This window comes from Delphinapterus leucas, chromosome 16 (genome assembly GCF_059928025.1).
Source record: "Delphinapterus leucas isolate spDelLeu-1000000601 "Yukka" chromosome 16, BTC_Dleu_Yukka2, whole genome shotgun sequence".
Lineage (NCBI taxonomy): Eukaryota > Metazoa > Chordata > Mammalia > Artiodactyla > Monodontidae > Delphinapterus > Delphinapterus leucas.
Genome location: NC_143144.1, coordinates 74,441,909 through 74,460,045, shown reverse-complemented (window position 1 = coordinate 74,460,045; position 18,137 = coordinate 74,441,909). Strand labels below are relative to the sequence as shown.

At 38.6% G+C, this 18,137-nt stretch overlaps 1 protein-coding gene across 1 annotated transcript in view; it reads left to right on the top strand.

The window, feature by feature from the left end:
* The first annotated feature begins 953 nt into the window (after positions 1-953).
* The window catches only part of RAB11FIP2 (RAB11 family interacting protein 2), a 42,185-nt gene continuing 25,001 nt past the window's right edge, over positions 954-18,137 (top strand). The window contains exons 1-4 of the mRNA XM_089897368.1: positions 954-989; positions 1,666-2,162; positions 8,118-8,560; positions 9,271-9,739. Of these exons, the coding sequence (XP_089753494.1) occupies positions 954-989; positions 1,666-2,162; positions 8,118-8,560; positions 9,271-9,739 (1,445 nt within the window). The remainder of the gene's footprint in view (positions 990-1,665; positions 2,163-8,117; positions 8,561-9,270; positions 9,740-18,137) is intronic.

Sequence of the window (18,137 nt, the reverse complement as noted above, 5' to 3'; positions counted from 1 at the left end):
CCCTCCCATACCTCCATTCAAAAAGTAATGAAAAGACCCTTGTTTCTTAAGAGTTTTAAGTGCTGCAGCTAGTATCCATGAGGATAGCGAGAAAACATGGAGAACACAATGTTCTCCCCAAATTGAAAAGTTTTAAACATTGCCTGAAAATAATAAACACAATACCTTACACTTTTATAGTCATTTTAAGTTGGAAAAGTGTATGCACATCTATCATATTGTTTTACTCTCAAAATTAGTCTTGTAAAGGGAGAAGGGCATTCAATAATTGAGTGTCTACTGCCTGCTAAACACTGTGAAGTGATGATCCATGATACACAAGGCAATCCAAAGAGGTTAGACTTTCCTTGGGAAGATAAGACATGAACAGAAATAAATACAATAAAGATAGAATGTATCTTGTAATAAATAGAGGGAGGAAGGGAGACTTAGAATTATGTTCCATACTATGCCAGGAAATGAATATGTATAATCTCTTAATACCCCTCCCAACTCTATAGTAGCAATTTTATCAACAATTTATGGACTAGGAAATCCAGGCTCCCAGAATCTAAATTCCTTGTCTCAGGAAGCTAAGTGCCCATCACAAGCTTTGTACTGAATTTCTGGCAGTCAGGACATCAAGCAAGGCTCCTGACTCATCAGCCATTACCCAAACTTTTCCCATTAGATCAGGCTGGTTTCAGAAAAAATGCAGTATTAACACATCCACATTTTCTTCTCTTAACACCGTCCCTTCCATTCCAACAGCGCTGGTGTCCCTCAGGATTTGCCCTCAGGGCAGGTAAGGAACTTGTCGGTTGCCCTTGGTGAGGGAGGCTGTTTGCTTTTCTTAGTTGACTTAGCTGAATACGACCAGAATCACCTCTGCGTTTGGCGTCTGAAGTTAGGTAGACTAACAGACTGTGAGTGCCCAAGGGGGTCCTTTGGACGCGTAAGCCCGCAGAGTGGCGATGGCGTCTCAGACTTTACGGAGACCTGTTTTACCTGTGAAGAAAACGAGGCTCAGGGAGGGGAAATGACTTGACCAAGGTCATACATTCGATGGTGGCAGATGTGGGATCAGAACCAGGTCTTCTGACTCCAGCCCAGTGCCTCCCAGGATCTAATTTATTAACCCCTGTGTTAGCTTTGGAATCTTTTATCCGCTTCCCTTTTTCCTGTCGTCTGAGTGGGGGATGTCATTCCAGTCAATTAGCAGCCTTCTCTAGTTTCAAAAAGGGAAGAGTGGATAAGGGGTTGGGGAAAAGTATGTTTTCGGCCAGTTAAAGGGACTGATTTATTTCACCACCACTCATCCAACGCCCGCTCGGTGCCAGGCACTGGGCATCCACGGTACAGCAAAGACAGCTTCCAAAGGTTGAAACTGGGTCTCTCCCAAGACCGGGCGTGCCCTGGGCCTTGCCTGCCTCCTCTCGGAGCAGTCTCCCGCTGTCCCCAGAGCCCCGCTGCTCGAGGAACCTCCAGCACTGGGCGCCTAGCTCACGGCCTCAGCGCCCGCGCGACACGCCCCCGGTCACCACGGCAACCGGGGAGGTGCTGACCCTTGACCCCGGGCCCCGCCCGGCCCTGCCCCGCCCCGTCGCATTCCCGAGATCAAGATGGAGAAGGACAACCCGGAAGTGCCGCCGCCCGCCTGGTGCTAGGAGCCGCCGGCTCGGCTAGGCCGAGACCCGCGCCCGCCGTCCTTCCGCCAGCGGCCCACCCCGCGGTCCTTCCGCGCCGGAGCTGCAGCGTCCCCCGCCCCCGGTCCCACTCCACCCCACAGCGACCCGCCCCCGCCCCCAGGCCCGCCCGAGAGGAGGAGCCGAGGCGAGGGGGAGGAGGCGGGAGAGGTTTGCGAGAGGGAGCGAGGCCGCACGAGCCGCCGGCGGTTCGTATTACCGGGGTCGGGAGGAGGAGCCCAGCCTGGCTCGCGGAGCAGCGCCGGGCGGGCGGGAGGCGCGGAGGAGGCGGGCGGAAAGCCCGGGGCTGCGAATTGGGGCGGGGGCGCCCTCCCACCTCTGCCGCCCTCCGTTCGGGCGTTGGCGGCCTGGCCTCACCTGCTCGGAGGCCTGGGAGCCACCAGTCGCCGCCGAGGGCCAGTCCCCGGGGCCGGCGGAGCGTGGAGGTGCGGACGCGAGGCGCGGGCCTCCGCGCGGAGGCCTGGACTGCGCGGCCAGGTGATGGTGGGCCCCTGTGCTTCTCCAGAGGAAAGGGGACCCCCAGAGCAGCTGTGCCCCCAGGCTGCCCCAGCAAGCCGTTTGGACATCAGCCGTAGGGAAGTCGGGCAGCTGTGAGTTTGCCTGTCTCCGTTAAGTGTCCTTAGGATGCAGTGATTTAAGGAATCAGGCTCTCCCTGCGGGAGGGGCCCTGCCTGCGCTGGTGAACTCGGTGCAGAGAAAAAGGACAGAATGATGCTTTCCGAGCAAGCCCAAAAGTGGTTTCCGACCCACGTGCAGGTCACAGTGCTCCAAGCCAAAGATCTTAAGCCAAAAGGTAAAAGTGGCACCAATGACACATACACTATAATTCAGCTGGGCAAGGAAAAGTACTCCACCTCTGTAGCTGAGAAAACCCTTGAGCCAGTCTGGAAGGAAGAGGCCTCTTTTGAGCTGCCTGGTTTGCTAATGCAGGGGAATCCAGAGAAATACATCCTTTTCCTCATAGTTATGCACAGGTCCCTGGTGGGTCTGGATAAGTTTTTAGGGCAGGTGGCCATCAATCTCAATGACATCTTTGAGGACAAACAAAGAAGGAAAACAGAGTAAGTTATGTAATTTATTTTGAATTGGGGGGAGTTTAACTATTATCTCATTTATGGATTTCCTGTTCTTGGAAATTATTTGTCTATCTGGGGCATTGGTTTTTGGACTGAAATATGACCCAGTTTTAAACACCATATTTGCATGAATCTGAAGTAAAAATAGCCCTTGTGAAGAAACATTTTTTAAGTGGAGTCTTTAATGATCCATTACTCTCTCATTTGTTTGAGGTAAACATCTTCAATAATTGAATATTTTGCGCAGGATTTTAAGTAAACATTGTTTCACTACTTAATAAGAGGACTGGACCATAGTGTTGACCAATTAAAACAACATATATGTAAATTGTTACAATCTTTAAACATTAACAGTTTTTCAGAAAATGGAACATCAGAAAATTAAGTCTGCCAATATGACGTCTTATATATATATATATTTTAATTGAACTCTGAAGCTGTTAAGTGGTAAATTACCAAATTTAGAACTCAGTATTTTATTTCATCATTATAAACACAGTTGACTTTTATTTTAGCTCAGATTTAAGGGTCAGTACATCTTGATGGAGTCTAAAGCTATTAAAAGAAAAGTTTTAAAAGTATGTACAGATATCCTCAACCTTGAATGCAATTACTTCAAAGTTAGTTCTGTAAAGCCAGTGTGTTTAGACCATATTAAATGCTAGCCAGACTGGAGACAGTGATTAAATTCTTGTGATGAAATGATTTAATGACATCTTCAATAAAACCATGGGCTTTTTAATATGACTTACAAACTTAGGTTAGATGTATTCTAATTTAAAAAACCATAATACAAGTTAAAACTAGGATATATGTCTTAAATTGAAAATAGTATGTTTTCTGAGATAGAGATACTCACCCCTTGCTTAAACTTATAATTTCTCTAGTCTGAGAACACATTAAAGTTGATGTAATTAGTGAGAGAAAAATATAGGTTGAATTTATGAGGACTTCAGATTTCAAAAATAGCTTTGCTGTTTCAGAAATTTATTTATGCTTTTAAGAAGAACTTTTATAATAACTTTCTTGAAGTTCATGTTATTTTCTTATATTTTAAAACAGCCATCTCATGTTCTTTCTGTACATAGCTTCCTGCAGGATTCTCTTGATTGGAGTTTTTATTGAAAAAAATTTTTTAATCAGGTCTTTGGTTTAACATATGTAGGGTAAAAGGGTAGAGAGATAAGTAATACTAGGAATGCTGGAGGAAAATGGTAAATATTTAACTGAAGAGATGAAAATATTTTAAAAGAGAAAAGGGTTTAAAGAAAAGTGTAAAGTTGAATATATATCAATGATTTTAATAACACTGTTTGATACCTACAAAGTAGCATTCAGTTACTTCTGAGGAGTTCTTCATCAGATTTAAACTGAAAAATGGATAATCACCAAATAATTTATTTCAAATTGCCAATTTTAGATGACCTTACTAAATAATATTTAGAAGTGTTTTGAATGTAAACTTTTAAGTATATTGCATCTTCAAATTTCATACTGCATTTACCGTACTTTTAGTGTTAATGGATGATATACTACAGGCCTTCTCTGAAATATAAGTTTTCCGAGTGAAAGTAGGCCCAACTGTGTGAACCCAGAGATTCTGAGGATGAAATAAGCTTTTAAAGTTTCTTCTTGTTTTACTCCTCATCTTTGGCAGCATCACAATTACAATAAAGTTGGCTGTAAGCGATACTCCAATATCGTAGTCTCCTTACAGAAATTCTCTATTGGCTACTATATGAAATGGATTGGAACTTTTGGGAAGGAAAATGCTTTTAAATGTTATCAAGAGCGCTTGTGATGTTACTGCATTCAAAGTGATTTTCATATGTTATTAAATCCCTAACATTTTCTTTCTTTGTGGGTAAATGGGGACCACGTATTTGATGAGATCTCTTTATTGGTAATATTTCTAGTTTTTTAATATAGTTAATAGTTTCCTTTTCCAGCACAGCTGTACATATGGCCCAGTAAGAGACAGACTTGAGTCACCGGTGTGTTGCAAGAAAGATATTTAATATTCTGCACATTGTTGAGCCTTGTCAGCATATTCCCAAGTGCTTTTTAGAAAACCGGTATGAGTGATGAAGGCTACCAGCTGATTTAGAAGTCCCATGGAACTGCTGGGTGTGACAGTTTCTACTCTTGACACTGAAGACAAGTATTTACAGCTTGTCTTCCAGTTGTGTTATGACAAGCCAAGAAGTGTGGTGGCTAAAACTATCATTTTACTTATTTTTATACCTTGCCTTTTTTTTTCTTTCAAGGAGGGGGGAAGAGGGGCCTGAGCCAGAACACTTTGAGTGGGGCATGGAAAGAGAACTTCTGTATCTCCCACTTTAATGGGTGTCTGGGTCGGTTCTGGCACGAGATTTAAGGAAACAATACAGTATTTAATAATAGAATGGTAAAATAGTTCATGCTGTTATGTAATACCGATTGATTTTTCTTTTTAACAGCAGAAGTGGGTGATGTTGATTTTTTTTTTTTTTTTAAATGCTCATGAAAAGTAGTAACTATCAGAGCCCCTAGAGTTAGGTATGACTCAAGCACATGCAGATTTTAGGACTTTTGTGTGCAGCTCTGCAGTGCACCTGCGTCCTGGCCTCTGGCACCCTTACTGCCAATCTTGTCCCATTTCTGACCACACAGTACCAATTGCTTGGGAATAGTTCCCACATGTGTGGTGGTTTTTGAACATGGACCTGTGCCCACTAAAAATTGAACAGAGGCCATATACAGTTTAAATCCAGCACTCCAGAGGTGAAAAAAAAATCAGCATTAATCCACTAAGCCTCAAATGCTATGTCTTCATTTTATCTTTTTGAAGCCTGGGAAAACAAGTGCTATCTCTGGAATGATTCTTGAAGGTCTCATTAAGACTTCCCTATTATATCACTTTCAAAACAAAGCAGCTAGAGTTATTTGTCATGCCTATATTTTCAGTTGGTATATTAAAGTTCTTCGCAGTTGTGTTTTTGGAGGGTTTTTTTTTTGACGAGGAGGAAGGAAAATACTGTTTTTACAGTTTATATTCAAACACTGACTTGCTTTATCCATTAAAGCTTACCTAAGTCTTTATCTTTCCTTACCAAAGAACAAAACAGTGCAACACATACACACATACACACACACACACACAGGGTTGTAGCATGGCTGTTTTAAGAATATAGTTCTAGAAATGAAAATTCAGTAAACATTTATTTAGTGCAAGGCAAACTGCCTTCAAGGAGCTTACACTCTAGCAGGACAAAACCTACAGTGCCTTCTTTGTTGGCGCTCATGTCTCCTGATTAAATACAGTGTCCTGTAAGGTACAACCTGGTATGAGTTTAACCTTATTAACATATGTGATTCATTAGATACAAAAGAACTACTATTTTCATGCAGCTGTTATTCATCAATTTTGGCTATTTTCCTTGTTGACTCCGATCTGACATTGAGAAGTTACTTATTCTCTGTGCCTCAGTTTCCTCATATGTGAAATAAGGATGTTAGACTAGATGATTTATTTGGTCTCATTTCTAAAATTCTATGAATTTCGATGACCCTTACTCCCTTACATTTATTGGGTTATTGCTTCATTTTTTCCTCAGATTTGCTTTGATTTGTTATACACATGCAAACCCTATATGCTTGGAGTTTTTGTTTGGTTCGTTTTGTTTGGGGATTTGTGGGGTTGGGGGGTGCATTTCTTGCAAAGTGGATTCACCTATTTTCTATATAACCTGAGTTGTTAATAGAGCATTTCTCATGGGCCATCCATCGGAAGGATTTCTCCCCCATGGAAAATGCTCTGTTTCCCCAAACTGTGAGTTAATAATTGGATATATAACCTTGCTTCATTTCCAGGCTATTTGAGTGCTCAACTTTGTTTTGTTGAAGGTTCTCTATTCCACAGAATTTATTGCTGTAATTTTTTATTTCTAGTCTCTGAGTTTTCAGATTTCACCATTTGCCTCAGATAAGGGATTTTCTCTATTTAGGGTCTCATGTTAATGCTTTCTATTATAAGATATTCTCTTTTTAAAAAGTTGCTTGTTTTGATGCAACTAGATCTTAATTGATTGAATTGCTTCAAATTGAATAGAAAATATTTCTCTTGCATGTTACTTGCTAAGATGTAGCTGGTATATGTATTATGTGCCAGTTTTCTTCTGCCTGGAAAGGCCTTTGAACCGGTCTTCCAATTGATAGTAAATGTAGCTTCTTCTGGTATATCCTGTAAAATTAGATCAGAGTTCCTTTTGTAGCTAAGAAAATTTAACACTTGCAGAGCTGTATTTAAATGATGACCTGTCTCCGATAATATACGGGTATATACGGGATATATCGGATATATACGGGACGGATAATATACTTCATTGTTAAGTAATGTGAAAACATTGTGGAAGCTCTCTTCTAGGCTGGAGTTTGTAGTTTTTTTGGCTGTTTGCCCTGTAGACTGACCATTTGTGACACCAACAGCTGGAGAGGTTCTCATGGATAAAAATACTGTAAACAAAACCAAAATAAACTTTGCTTCTTACACATCATTTAAAAATGGGCAGTGTAATTCACTGAAGTGACTAAAAGCATAGGATATGGCTCCAGTTAAAATAAGTTTTATTTGGTATTGTCACAGTACCAATCGTTAATGAAACAAATAGATTCTAAGAGGAAGCACGTAAGCTTTCTTTTTTCATCAAAAATGCTTTACAAGATTTATTACTATTTGTCACTTCTTGCATTTTATTAATTTGCGTATTTTATTCAGGAAGAGGCTTTGACCCATTTTATATGAATGCAAATTATATGCGATTTTCATGATTAGCAAACTATATGGAGTAGTCTCCCATATTAACAAAATTCTTTTAATAGCTTTTGCAGAGGAACTATTTTGAGATAGAGGCTAAATATTTATTATTTTATTAAAAAATTAGTCATCATTTTATGGTGCTCAAAAATAGTTTGTATTGATGAATTATTTCAGGGTCTCTATCTTAGTGTCTTTTAATGCTAAAAAATGTTCTTCAGCCATTAGCAACACTTACCCCAGATGGAAACATAATAGGCTATGTATGGTTGGTAAGAATTTTTGATGATGAGTGATTTTCAAATCATGAAAGAAAAAGTTGTCTAAATAGCTTTTCAAAAAAGACTGATTCCTTCTGTATATGCCACATGACAGAGACTTATCTGTTTTTTAAATGAAGCATTGAATAAAACCAGAAGCACTCTGGCTGACAATTTCTCGTTTAGTGCTTAGATTGCCTTGATGTAGAGTAACTTTATCTAAAAAGCTGTTTGTATACAACAGAGCTCAGTAATCCTCTCTTCATTACATGTTACAACCCAGTTTTTCCTTCTCTTTAAGGTGGTTTAGTTTAGAATCCAAACAAGGAAAAAGAGCCAAAAACAGGGGTGAGATAAAGGTCAATATTCAATTTATGAGGAACAATATGACAGCAAGTATGTTTGACTTATCAATGAAGGACAAAACAAGATCTCCTTTTGCAAAATTAAAAGATAAGATGAAAGGTAGAAAAAATGATGGGACATTTTCTGATACATCTTCTGCAATCATTCCAAGTTCTCACATGCCTGATGCCAATACTGAATTTTCAAGTAGTGAAATACAGATGAAATCTAAACCAAAAAAGCCTTTCCTTTTGGGTCCTCAGCGACTCTCTTCAGCGCATTCAATGTCTGATTTAACTGGGGCCCATGTATCCTCGGAGAAGCTGAAGTCTGGCACCGTTGCTCAAACGCATCTTCTCGGACACCAGATAGGTTCCTTTGGAGCAGTTCCGGAAAGTGGTAAGTGACTCATGCATTCTTTCTTGTTGATCCTCCGTGGTTTGAACTACCCTCTTAATTTTTAAAGTTTGACTTCAAAGTTAGAGAATAAAAATTGGAGTTTCTTGCTAGTATTTTCTAAATTTAGTCATTGAATATTTATTGAGTACCTACTGTACTCAAAATTGTAAGTTTATTAAAGGCAGAGCTTGTCTGCATTTAGTACTGTATTTATATTATTAGAGAATAAAAATGAGTCTTGGTTTCTTTTCATGGCCTGGCTTCTTTTTCTTAACTGCCGTTTCTCCTGTCTCAAAAGCCTGAAGCATAAATGAATATTCCGTTTCATCAGAAAGTTCCTAGAAAAGAAACCTTTAATGTTCAGAAGTAAGAAAGTAAATTTAATGCTAATGATGAAAAAAAGTCTGAGAATTTATAGCACTGTGATGCCACGCAGAACCTTTAGTTTTGACATTATAATTTGTTTATGTGATTGTTTCTTTCTGAGCTGAGTAAATTACTAATTGTCTAGCAAGATACTAATTGTTATTAGCCTACATACCGCTGTACCTTAGCATTTTAAGGTTGTTTTCCTTGATTATTTTAAAAGGTTAATATCTTTAAATAGCTAATTGCTCTCATTCTAAAAACAGCAGTATGCACACAGAACATGTCAAATAGTGTGATGTAATGTGTCACTGATTATGTACTAACTACAAAATTGTTTGCAGGAAGTCTCAGATCTCCACACAGAAGAACATTAAGCTTTGATACTTCTAAAATGAACCAACCTGACAGCAGTGTGGGTGAAGGTGAATCGTCTTTCGGAAGACAAAATGACCCATTTACAAATGTGACTGCTTCATTACCCCAAAAATTTGCAACACTGCCAAGGAAGAAAAATCCATTTGAAGAAAGCAACGAATCATGGGACAGCAGCATGAATTTATTTTCAAAATCAACTGAAGTAAGAAAAGAAAATAAAAGAGAAAAAAGGGAGAAAGTTAGCCTGTTTGAAAGAGTGACTGGAAAAAAAGACAGCAGAAGATCTGATAGACTTAACAATGGGGGATCTGATAGCCCTTGTGACTTGAAATCACCTAATGCATTTAGTGAAAATCGTCAGGACTATTTTGATTATGAGTCAACTAATCCGTTTACAACAAAATTCAGGGCTTCAAATATCATGCCATCTTCAAGGTAAGCTTAACGGGGGGAAATTGTGCTATTTTGGAAAATATTGTACTTGAAAGTATCAAATATCCTTTTTAAATTCCTTTTATTTTACTTGAAAAATAATTCTTATTTTTATAATTAATTTTGGAGCCGGGCAGTGTTGCATACATCTTTGGAATTGAACTTTTTATCTTAGAAGGATAAAAGATTCTTAATCCCCACTGTAGTTTATTTCTACTTATGTTAGCCAGAAGCTCACCGAAACTTACAGAGAAAACAGCATAGCTTTTGATGAGACGTAGTGGGAGTGAATCACCAGTGGGAGTTAATTCAAGCCAGAAATTTAGGTGATAAGTTGTGTTTCTAGATGTTATTTTCCGGAGATTAGTTATGGACCAATAGCAGCCTATGGACTATTCTTTAAGAAATGCTGGCTTAAGTATTAATGGTTTTCATAATAGGTGTTAACTATCCTTATTAAATGACTATTTAGAGTAGTTTTTATTTGTGAATGTTTATTGGAATTCAGTGAACCTTGTGGGTACTATAAATACATCAAAGAGTATCTGTAATGATGACTTATAGAAATAATCTATCTTGATAAGGTTTAGATTTTCAAAATCTGTTCTCAGTTATGTAATAGTACTTTTCTAATTCCTTAGTACAGGTTGGAACTGTATGGTTTAAATAAAATGATAGATTTTGCAGAAGTGAATGGTGGAATAGCTCATTAAGGAAACCTCAAGCAAAGAGTAAGATGAATTTATTGGAATCTTAAGCAGTCATCATGGAAGAGCATGGTAGACTGTTTGCCATGTAACATAGACGTTCTTTCCCAAGGCAAGGACGTATGGTGTTCAGACCCCAGTGGGAAACCTGGCTCAGTAGCTCTGTGACCTCTCTCAACCTCAGCATCTCCATCTTTGAAATAAGGAAAATGATATCTACTTGATAGGATTGGGAGACGATAAATGATAAAGTACATGGTACAAAGCCAGACCCCAAATAGGGAACCCATAAACGGTGGTTGCTGTTTACATTGCCATGTCATACTTTGTTCAAGAACAGTGCTTTGTGTTGTCCTACTATAAACAGAAAATAGTACTAACAATTGCCCTTTTAGGCTTGTGATCTCCTGCCTGTCTTCTGATCTTCTAAAACATGCATTTAGAGTTTTCCAGGGAAAGTTTGTGTTTCTTTTATCAATAAATGGGTATTTGCTGTGGCTTTTGAAAGTATTGTTCAGTTTTCTTTATAGACTGTACTCCAAAGAAATACGTTTTTATCATATGGTATTAATATTTTATTGAAGAGTCCATGGTTTTTTTATGCTATTCTCAAGCATTTCATTTTGGTATTTTACATAGTGTACTTCACATATTGCGGTTAAGTCTTAAACTACAGAGGTAAATAGAAATGTATTTGCTTTTTTCCCCTCTTTAACTGAACTTTTTTTGAAGAGGATTACTGTAAAGAACTGAGATAACTTAGAGATTGGATAATTTACATAATGTTAGTCAAAGAAAAGCAAGAAAAATGGGAAACAATAGGAAAATAATTTTTAAATTATGGCAGCATATGGAAAAATAGGTATCCTCAAATTTTTAATTGCCTTATACTTGGGCTTATTTACGTGGACTTAAAAATTAATGTTTTAAAAGTGAGTGTGGCATTTTGTGAAATTCAGGCTTTGTTTTGGGTTACTTCGATATTAATATTGTATCAAAATTAGAGCTGTTTCATGATATTTGTATAAAATGATTGCAAATATGTGAAAAACAATAGGTTTTTTAACTTTAAGAATTTCTCTTCTTCATATTCATGAGATGCCAGCTATAAGAACAGAAACATTTGTAGATTCCTGAGAAGTTACTCTTCCTTTTTGTGTCACAAACCATGTTTGTGATAAATGTAAAACATTTGCAATAAACGGGTAGGTCTAATTAATAGTATAAAAAAAGAAGGATTGAATATAAATAGATCTAGGAAGAGAGTGCAGTTCAAATTCTTGGAAAGCAACTTTGTCTCGAGTGGAATTAGGAAGGATATAGTCTGAGGTAGTTTGGTCTATTCATATTTATCCTCCCAGTATCATTCCTCAGTTATATGGGACATTTTAGATTTCTCACCTTAACATCTAAACCAAATGCACTTTTGAAGCTATAGACTCACATCACTAGGACACATGCTGTGAATTATTTTTTTCTGTAGTGCTAAATAGATCCATTTACAGAGTCTCCTGGACTCTTTTTTTTTTTTTAATTTATTTTCATTAATTTATTTTTTTTGGCTGTGTTGGGTCTTCGTTGCTGCACGTGGGCTTTCTGTAGTTGCGGCGAGAGGGGGCTGTTCTTTGTTGCGGTGCGTGGGCTTCTCATTGCAGTAGCTTCTCTTGTCGTGGAGGCCCGCGGGCTTCAGTAGTTGTGGCACGTGGGCTCAGTAGTTGTGGCTCACGGGCTCTAGAGTGCAGGCTCCGTAGTTGTGGTGCACGGGCTTAGTTGCTCCACAGAATGTGGGATCTTCCCGGACCAGGGCTTGAACTCGTGTCCCCTGCATTGGCAGGCGGATTCTTAACCACTTGCGCCACCAGGGAAGTCCTCTCTTGGACACTTGTGACTGATGTTTTCTTTTTTCTTTTTTTTTTTTTTTTTGCGGTACGCGGGCCTCTCACTGATGTGTCCTCTCCCGTTGCGGAGCACAAGCTCCGGATGCACAGGCTCAGCACCATAGGCTCCATGGCATGTGGGATCTTCCTGGACCGGGGCACGAACCCATGTCCCCTGCATTGGCAGGTGGACTCTCAACCACTGTGCCACCAGGGAAGCCCGACTGATGTTTTTGAGAATGCTGAACAAAGTGAAGGGTAAAATATGTAGCTGTGGAACTGGATTTTGTTCTTTAGTGAGCTGTCTCCGCTATGATTGCAGGTACACAGGAACCATATTATTACCCTCTGGGTGAATAATGTGTATGATTACAACCGTAGAATTTTCTTTATGCCAAAAAAATTTTAAATACTAAGGAACGCTTTCTTGAAAGTTAGTTTTTATTTCTTTGTAAGTAAAGTCCACCTGAAGAAATCACCTCGTAATCACAAAAATTACTGCATTTTGGTTCTGTTCTTGGAATAGATCCCATAGTCTTACATAAAACTGAGAGAGGAAATGAGTTAGGCTTTTTGTTGGGTTACTTCTACAAAGAGCAGGGCTCTTTGAAACACCTTTCCCTGCAGTTACTAATTCTCAGTCTCTTTCCTCTTACTTACCCCCACTTCTTTGAAGCCTCTCTTACTCTTGTAGGAAGAGGTAGCTGTTCCTTGTGCTGCAGCATGTTCTTACCTAATCTTCCTTTCTGTGGGCATCTCATTGTTCACTAATATGACCAGCCACTTTTTTTCCCTCTCACCTCCATGAACAACATGAAGGCAGGGCCTGCATTTCATTCATCTTTCAACCCTTCATCTCCAGCATGATGGGAAGTAGCTGGTATTGGAAAGCATTTTTTGATTAAATGAACACGGTATAGCAGATGGATTTCCTAAAATGCTACTTTCATTCTCTCATTCCCTTAGTCTCCTGCTTCCAGCTCAGTGTGGGCTAATAACACTGAGACACCTGCTAACACCAACAACAGATCCATAAAGGCAGGTGTGTGCATTTTTATGTACAACTAAACATGATTAGAAATCTAAGTGAGTTTTAAGGGACTACCAAAATTTAATATTCATATCCTAATTAACATATTTCTGGAGTTTGTTAAGAACTCTGTATTAATTAGGTTAGGTTATCAGCTGCAATAAACAACCTCAGATCTCATTGGTTTGTTCTAGTAAAAGTTTATTTTTCCTTGTTGTCACAATTGAATTCTCTGAGACGGGGCTGGAAGAAGTGGCTGCTTTGTTCCATGCTATTGTTCAGCTCAACACAGTTGCTCAGGAACCAGGCTCCTTCCTTCTTGTGATGCCACCCTTTAACACCCATCCTCCAAGGCCGTGCAGCAGGGAGAGGGAGTGGAGGATCACATGTGGGATGTCTTTATGTGCCAGGCCTGGCAGTGGTACCCATTACTTCCACGTGTGTCCCATTGGGCAGCGCTCAGTCATGTCCCAACCTGAGTGCAGCCAGTTAAGAAACATGGTTTAGCTGTGGACCCAGAGAACACTGAATTGGGTGTGGTGGGTGTACCGTATTGTGTGTGTCCTGGTTGCCAGTTCTAAGAAGTGTGGACACTGTCTAACACTTGGCATGCTGTAAAAGTCCTACTACACATGTATGTGAAAGGGTAGCTGGGATTATAATTTTCAGGAAAATGTTTTCTTAATTTACTATTGGTATTGAGTTGTTTGTATTTTAAAATTGCTCTTCCTCTTGCTTTTTAATTACAAATCACAGGTAGTTTAGCAGAATCAGTATCAACTAATTTGTTATGTGGTTAACCCTACAATTTGTAAAATAATGATTTTTTGCATCAGCAGTAATTAACTTTCCAAAAACAAATATTCCTGAATGTTTGTTATACCATTTTCAATAATTTGTTCACAACCAGTTCTTCTTTAATACTGGGTTATTTTCCCTCTGGAAAGTGGAAATAAGTGGGTATGTTCACCAAGCCAGATTTCCCTTTTTTTACAGAGATGGAGCTAGACCGTTCACTTAGGTGGGGACATGTGACCAAGTTCTGGCTTACTGAAGACTTAGTGGAAGAGATGTACGGTGGGCCCTCCATATCCCCAGGCTCTGCATTCGTGGAATCAATCTCGGGTCGAAAATATTTGGGGGAAAAAATTCTAGAAAGTTCCAAAAAGTAAAACTTGAATTTGCTGCATGCTGGCAGCTACTTACATAGCATTTACATTGTATTTACAGTATTCACATAGCACTTACATTGTATTGGGTGTTGTTAGTAATCTAGAGGTGACTTAAAGTATATGGGAAGGATGTGTGTAGGTTACATGCAAATACTATGGCATTTTATATAAGAGACTTGAGCATCCAGAGAGTTGAGTAATCTCCTGGGGTCCTAGAACCAATACCCCACAGATACCAAGGGATGACTGTATACCAGTTTCAGGCCTAGTCCCATGAAAACCTCCTATACAGTCCTCCATATTGCCTGTCTTCCTCCATACCCTAGGCTGAAGGTTAGGGTATACCTAACCTAGCCAAATCTGGCTTGCTGCCTGTTTTTGCAAGTAAGGTTTTCTTGGAGTGCAGTTCGCCCATTTGTTTATGGCTGCTTCTGTGCTATAATGGTAGAGTTGAGTAGTTATGACAGAGACTGTATGACCTGCAAAGCCAAAAATATTTATTATTTGACCTTTTACAGAGATAGTTTGCTGAACCCTGTACTAGCTGGATGGGGGTCTTTAAGAAGGGCAGAGCCATAAGATAGGGACAACCTGGATCCCTGAATGCATTTGGAAGGCCACCTGATAAACAAGAATAACTGTTGAACCTTGTCTTGAATGATAAATTTTCAGAATGTTGTTACTGTGATTTTTGCATTTATTTATTATAGCACGTAGCATCATTATTATTTATCATTTACGGCACAGAGGCCATAGTGCCTCTTGTTCTTTTTAAGAAAGCTTAATTCAGAAACCTTTCAGAACCACTGGTGTGCAACACCAAATCCAAACTCTTGTTCCTAATTTTCAAGGATTATTGTATTTTAGGCTTTTCTTAACTACCCAACTTTTCTTTTACAATTCCTCACCTTTCTGTGCCAGGTGAGTTCATTTCCTTACTGCACCTCTCTACCCTGCGGTCCCTATAAGCCTGGCCAACTCTATTCCTTGGCTCAGCTGTGGAATGCACTCTTCACTCATCTCTGAGTATCCTAAGCCTAGCTATCCTTGATGTTGAAAACTCTTTAATCCTATTTTGATTGATAACATAGTGTTCCCTTCTGTGGAATTCTGCTGATATAGAACATAATTGCTGTACGATGTTCATTGTGTCCCAGTTTTAGTTGTCCCAACTAACCTGTATCAGCTGCTGAACGGTTGTGCTGAATCTTCTTTTGTGGGTGCCTGCAGCACCTAGATCACTGCATGTCATCAGTGCTAGAATCTTCAGTGAGTAGGCCCTGAAATAAAAGTCAGCATTTAAAGAAAAAAAACTTCCTGCTGATTCTCAGGCTTAAAAATTGTTGATCTAAGTTATATCATCTGTTTCATAAAAGTTCAGTAAGTACTTATTTATGAATAGGAATCAGGAGTCGTGCTGGTAAAGTCATAGTTGAATGGACAGTTTAGTCATATTAGCTTTGTCTACAGGGCCCTAACTAAGTAAAGGGATCAGTGAGGAGATCGGCTTGACTAAAACGGGGGTGTGGAGAAGAGTATGAATTTGGTTGAATGGCTAAGAAACATCTAAATTTACTTACGCGTTGAAGACCAGGCAGAAATGTCTGTTAAATATTTATGGCGTCTGTGGATGGGTTGTTTTTCAGGATTCAGGTAACACCAAGGCATCAGTAGTGATGAACAACATTTAAAAAATATGCTTGTGTTTGTATGCTACCTATAATAAATTGAAGAGACTACATTTGTGAGGTATATTCTTCTGAGGTTCCAGTTTAGGACTGAAGAATACCTCCTGGTTAATTAAGAGAGTTCATTAATATAAGGAGAAAATTTGTGGTGTATGTCTTATTCTGAAATTAAAAAAAATATAGTCAGTAATATAAGCATACTCTGTAGGATGAGTTAATGTTGTTTGATGTTAGAGGTAGCTCATCAGAGAGCAAGACCTTACGGGAGATATTTTTACCAGAGAATTTTGTTTTGGGAACATCCTTCTGTTTATGACCTGCACAAAGAACACACTTTCCCTTCATTATTTTCTGCCTTGTTGTAGTTGTGAATATACCATGTAGCAAACTCTTAGTTGCGCTACGAGAACTTAATGGTATGTTTTATAATAACATGCCTAGTATCATTGATTTTATTAGAGCATGTATGCATATATTTCCTTTTGCAGTATTTGCTGTGGAAGAACCTGTCTACTTCTTTGCTCTGAACTTAGGCCAAAGAGGTATTTTTTAGGGCAGTACATAAATAGTGTCTGAGATGACGATCTCATATTTATCACTAATATTTTATAATTTTGCATGATAGTATGCCTTTTCCTTTCCGGATCAGGTTAACCTACTTCTCTTTTCCCTTCCTCCGTCCCTGCTTTCTTTAATCAATTCCGGTGATGATTGTACCATACCTTTCTTAAAAGCTGCAAAAAAGTTAGTTATCTAGAATGTATATTTAAATGTGTCTCTAATTTTCTCAAATCAAAAATCACCATAGGCTTTTAAGCATGTAACCATTATTATGAAGTTGTATAATATGTCCATAAAAAAGACTTTACTGTAGACTTATATTTTTATTTTAAAAAGTTATAGTAAACAGATGATCCTAAAGAAGAGACCTATATTCATAGTTTTAAAACCTTCATTTTTATAATGCTCCTTATGGACATTTTTTTTTCCTGTATAAGTTTAAAGCTCAGTCTTTGGCTTAATAAACCTTATCCTGCATAAGGTTTACTTTAATAGCAATATTTATTTTTTATCCTTATTTGTCTAATATTAAAGATAATCTCCCTGTTATTCATAGCAGCCTATAAATCTTTTACACAGATGAAAATTTGTAGCTTCATTTATGAGACAGAAAACAAAAACTTGACATGAATTTTGGAGCCATTAATCCATTAGTGCCCAGGGATTTACAGAATGTGTCTAATGAAACAATGACTAGGAGCATGAAATATGCGATGTGATTCGTTCCCTTAACACTAACTAGAACTTTTATGCTTAACTCCCCAGATACTACTTGAAACTTTTTTACCCTTTGTCATCCTAATACTCATTATAATAGCTTTCATTAATTGGTACATCTCCCCATGGGTTAATTTGCAGACACCAACCATGCCATCCTTTTGCTAACTTACTAATGCAAATTGATATTTATAGACTTCAAAATTGAAAACAATAAAAGCTCTAACAAAAAGACAGACTTTGCTAAGTTATTATCATTATTATTATTTTGAGCTGAGAGATTGAGATACACAGAGAATCTGTGAGAGAAGAAAACAAGCCAAAAAAATCCACAAAAACTACTGTAGGCTAATAAACTGATGTGAAAATTTCTCAATTTACAGCACTTGACAGGTGCTAAAAGAAAAGCATCTTTAATTTTAATGTGTTGTTAGGACCTCTTTAGAGAGACTGTACAAGTTATTAACAAGGTCCTCTGAGACAGGAGACGGGTAATTAACAAGACCTATGGAGATATAGTTTAGGTAATTAACGAGCTCTTAGGCACTGGACACAGGATAACACATAGCGAGTCCAATAGTTAAAGAGAACAGGTTGTTATGATCAAATACAAGATGTAGTATGTAAGTCTTCTTGAAGTTTCTGATAG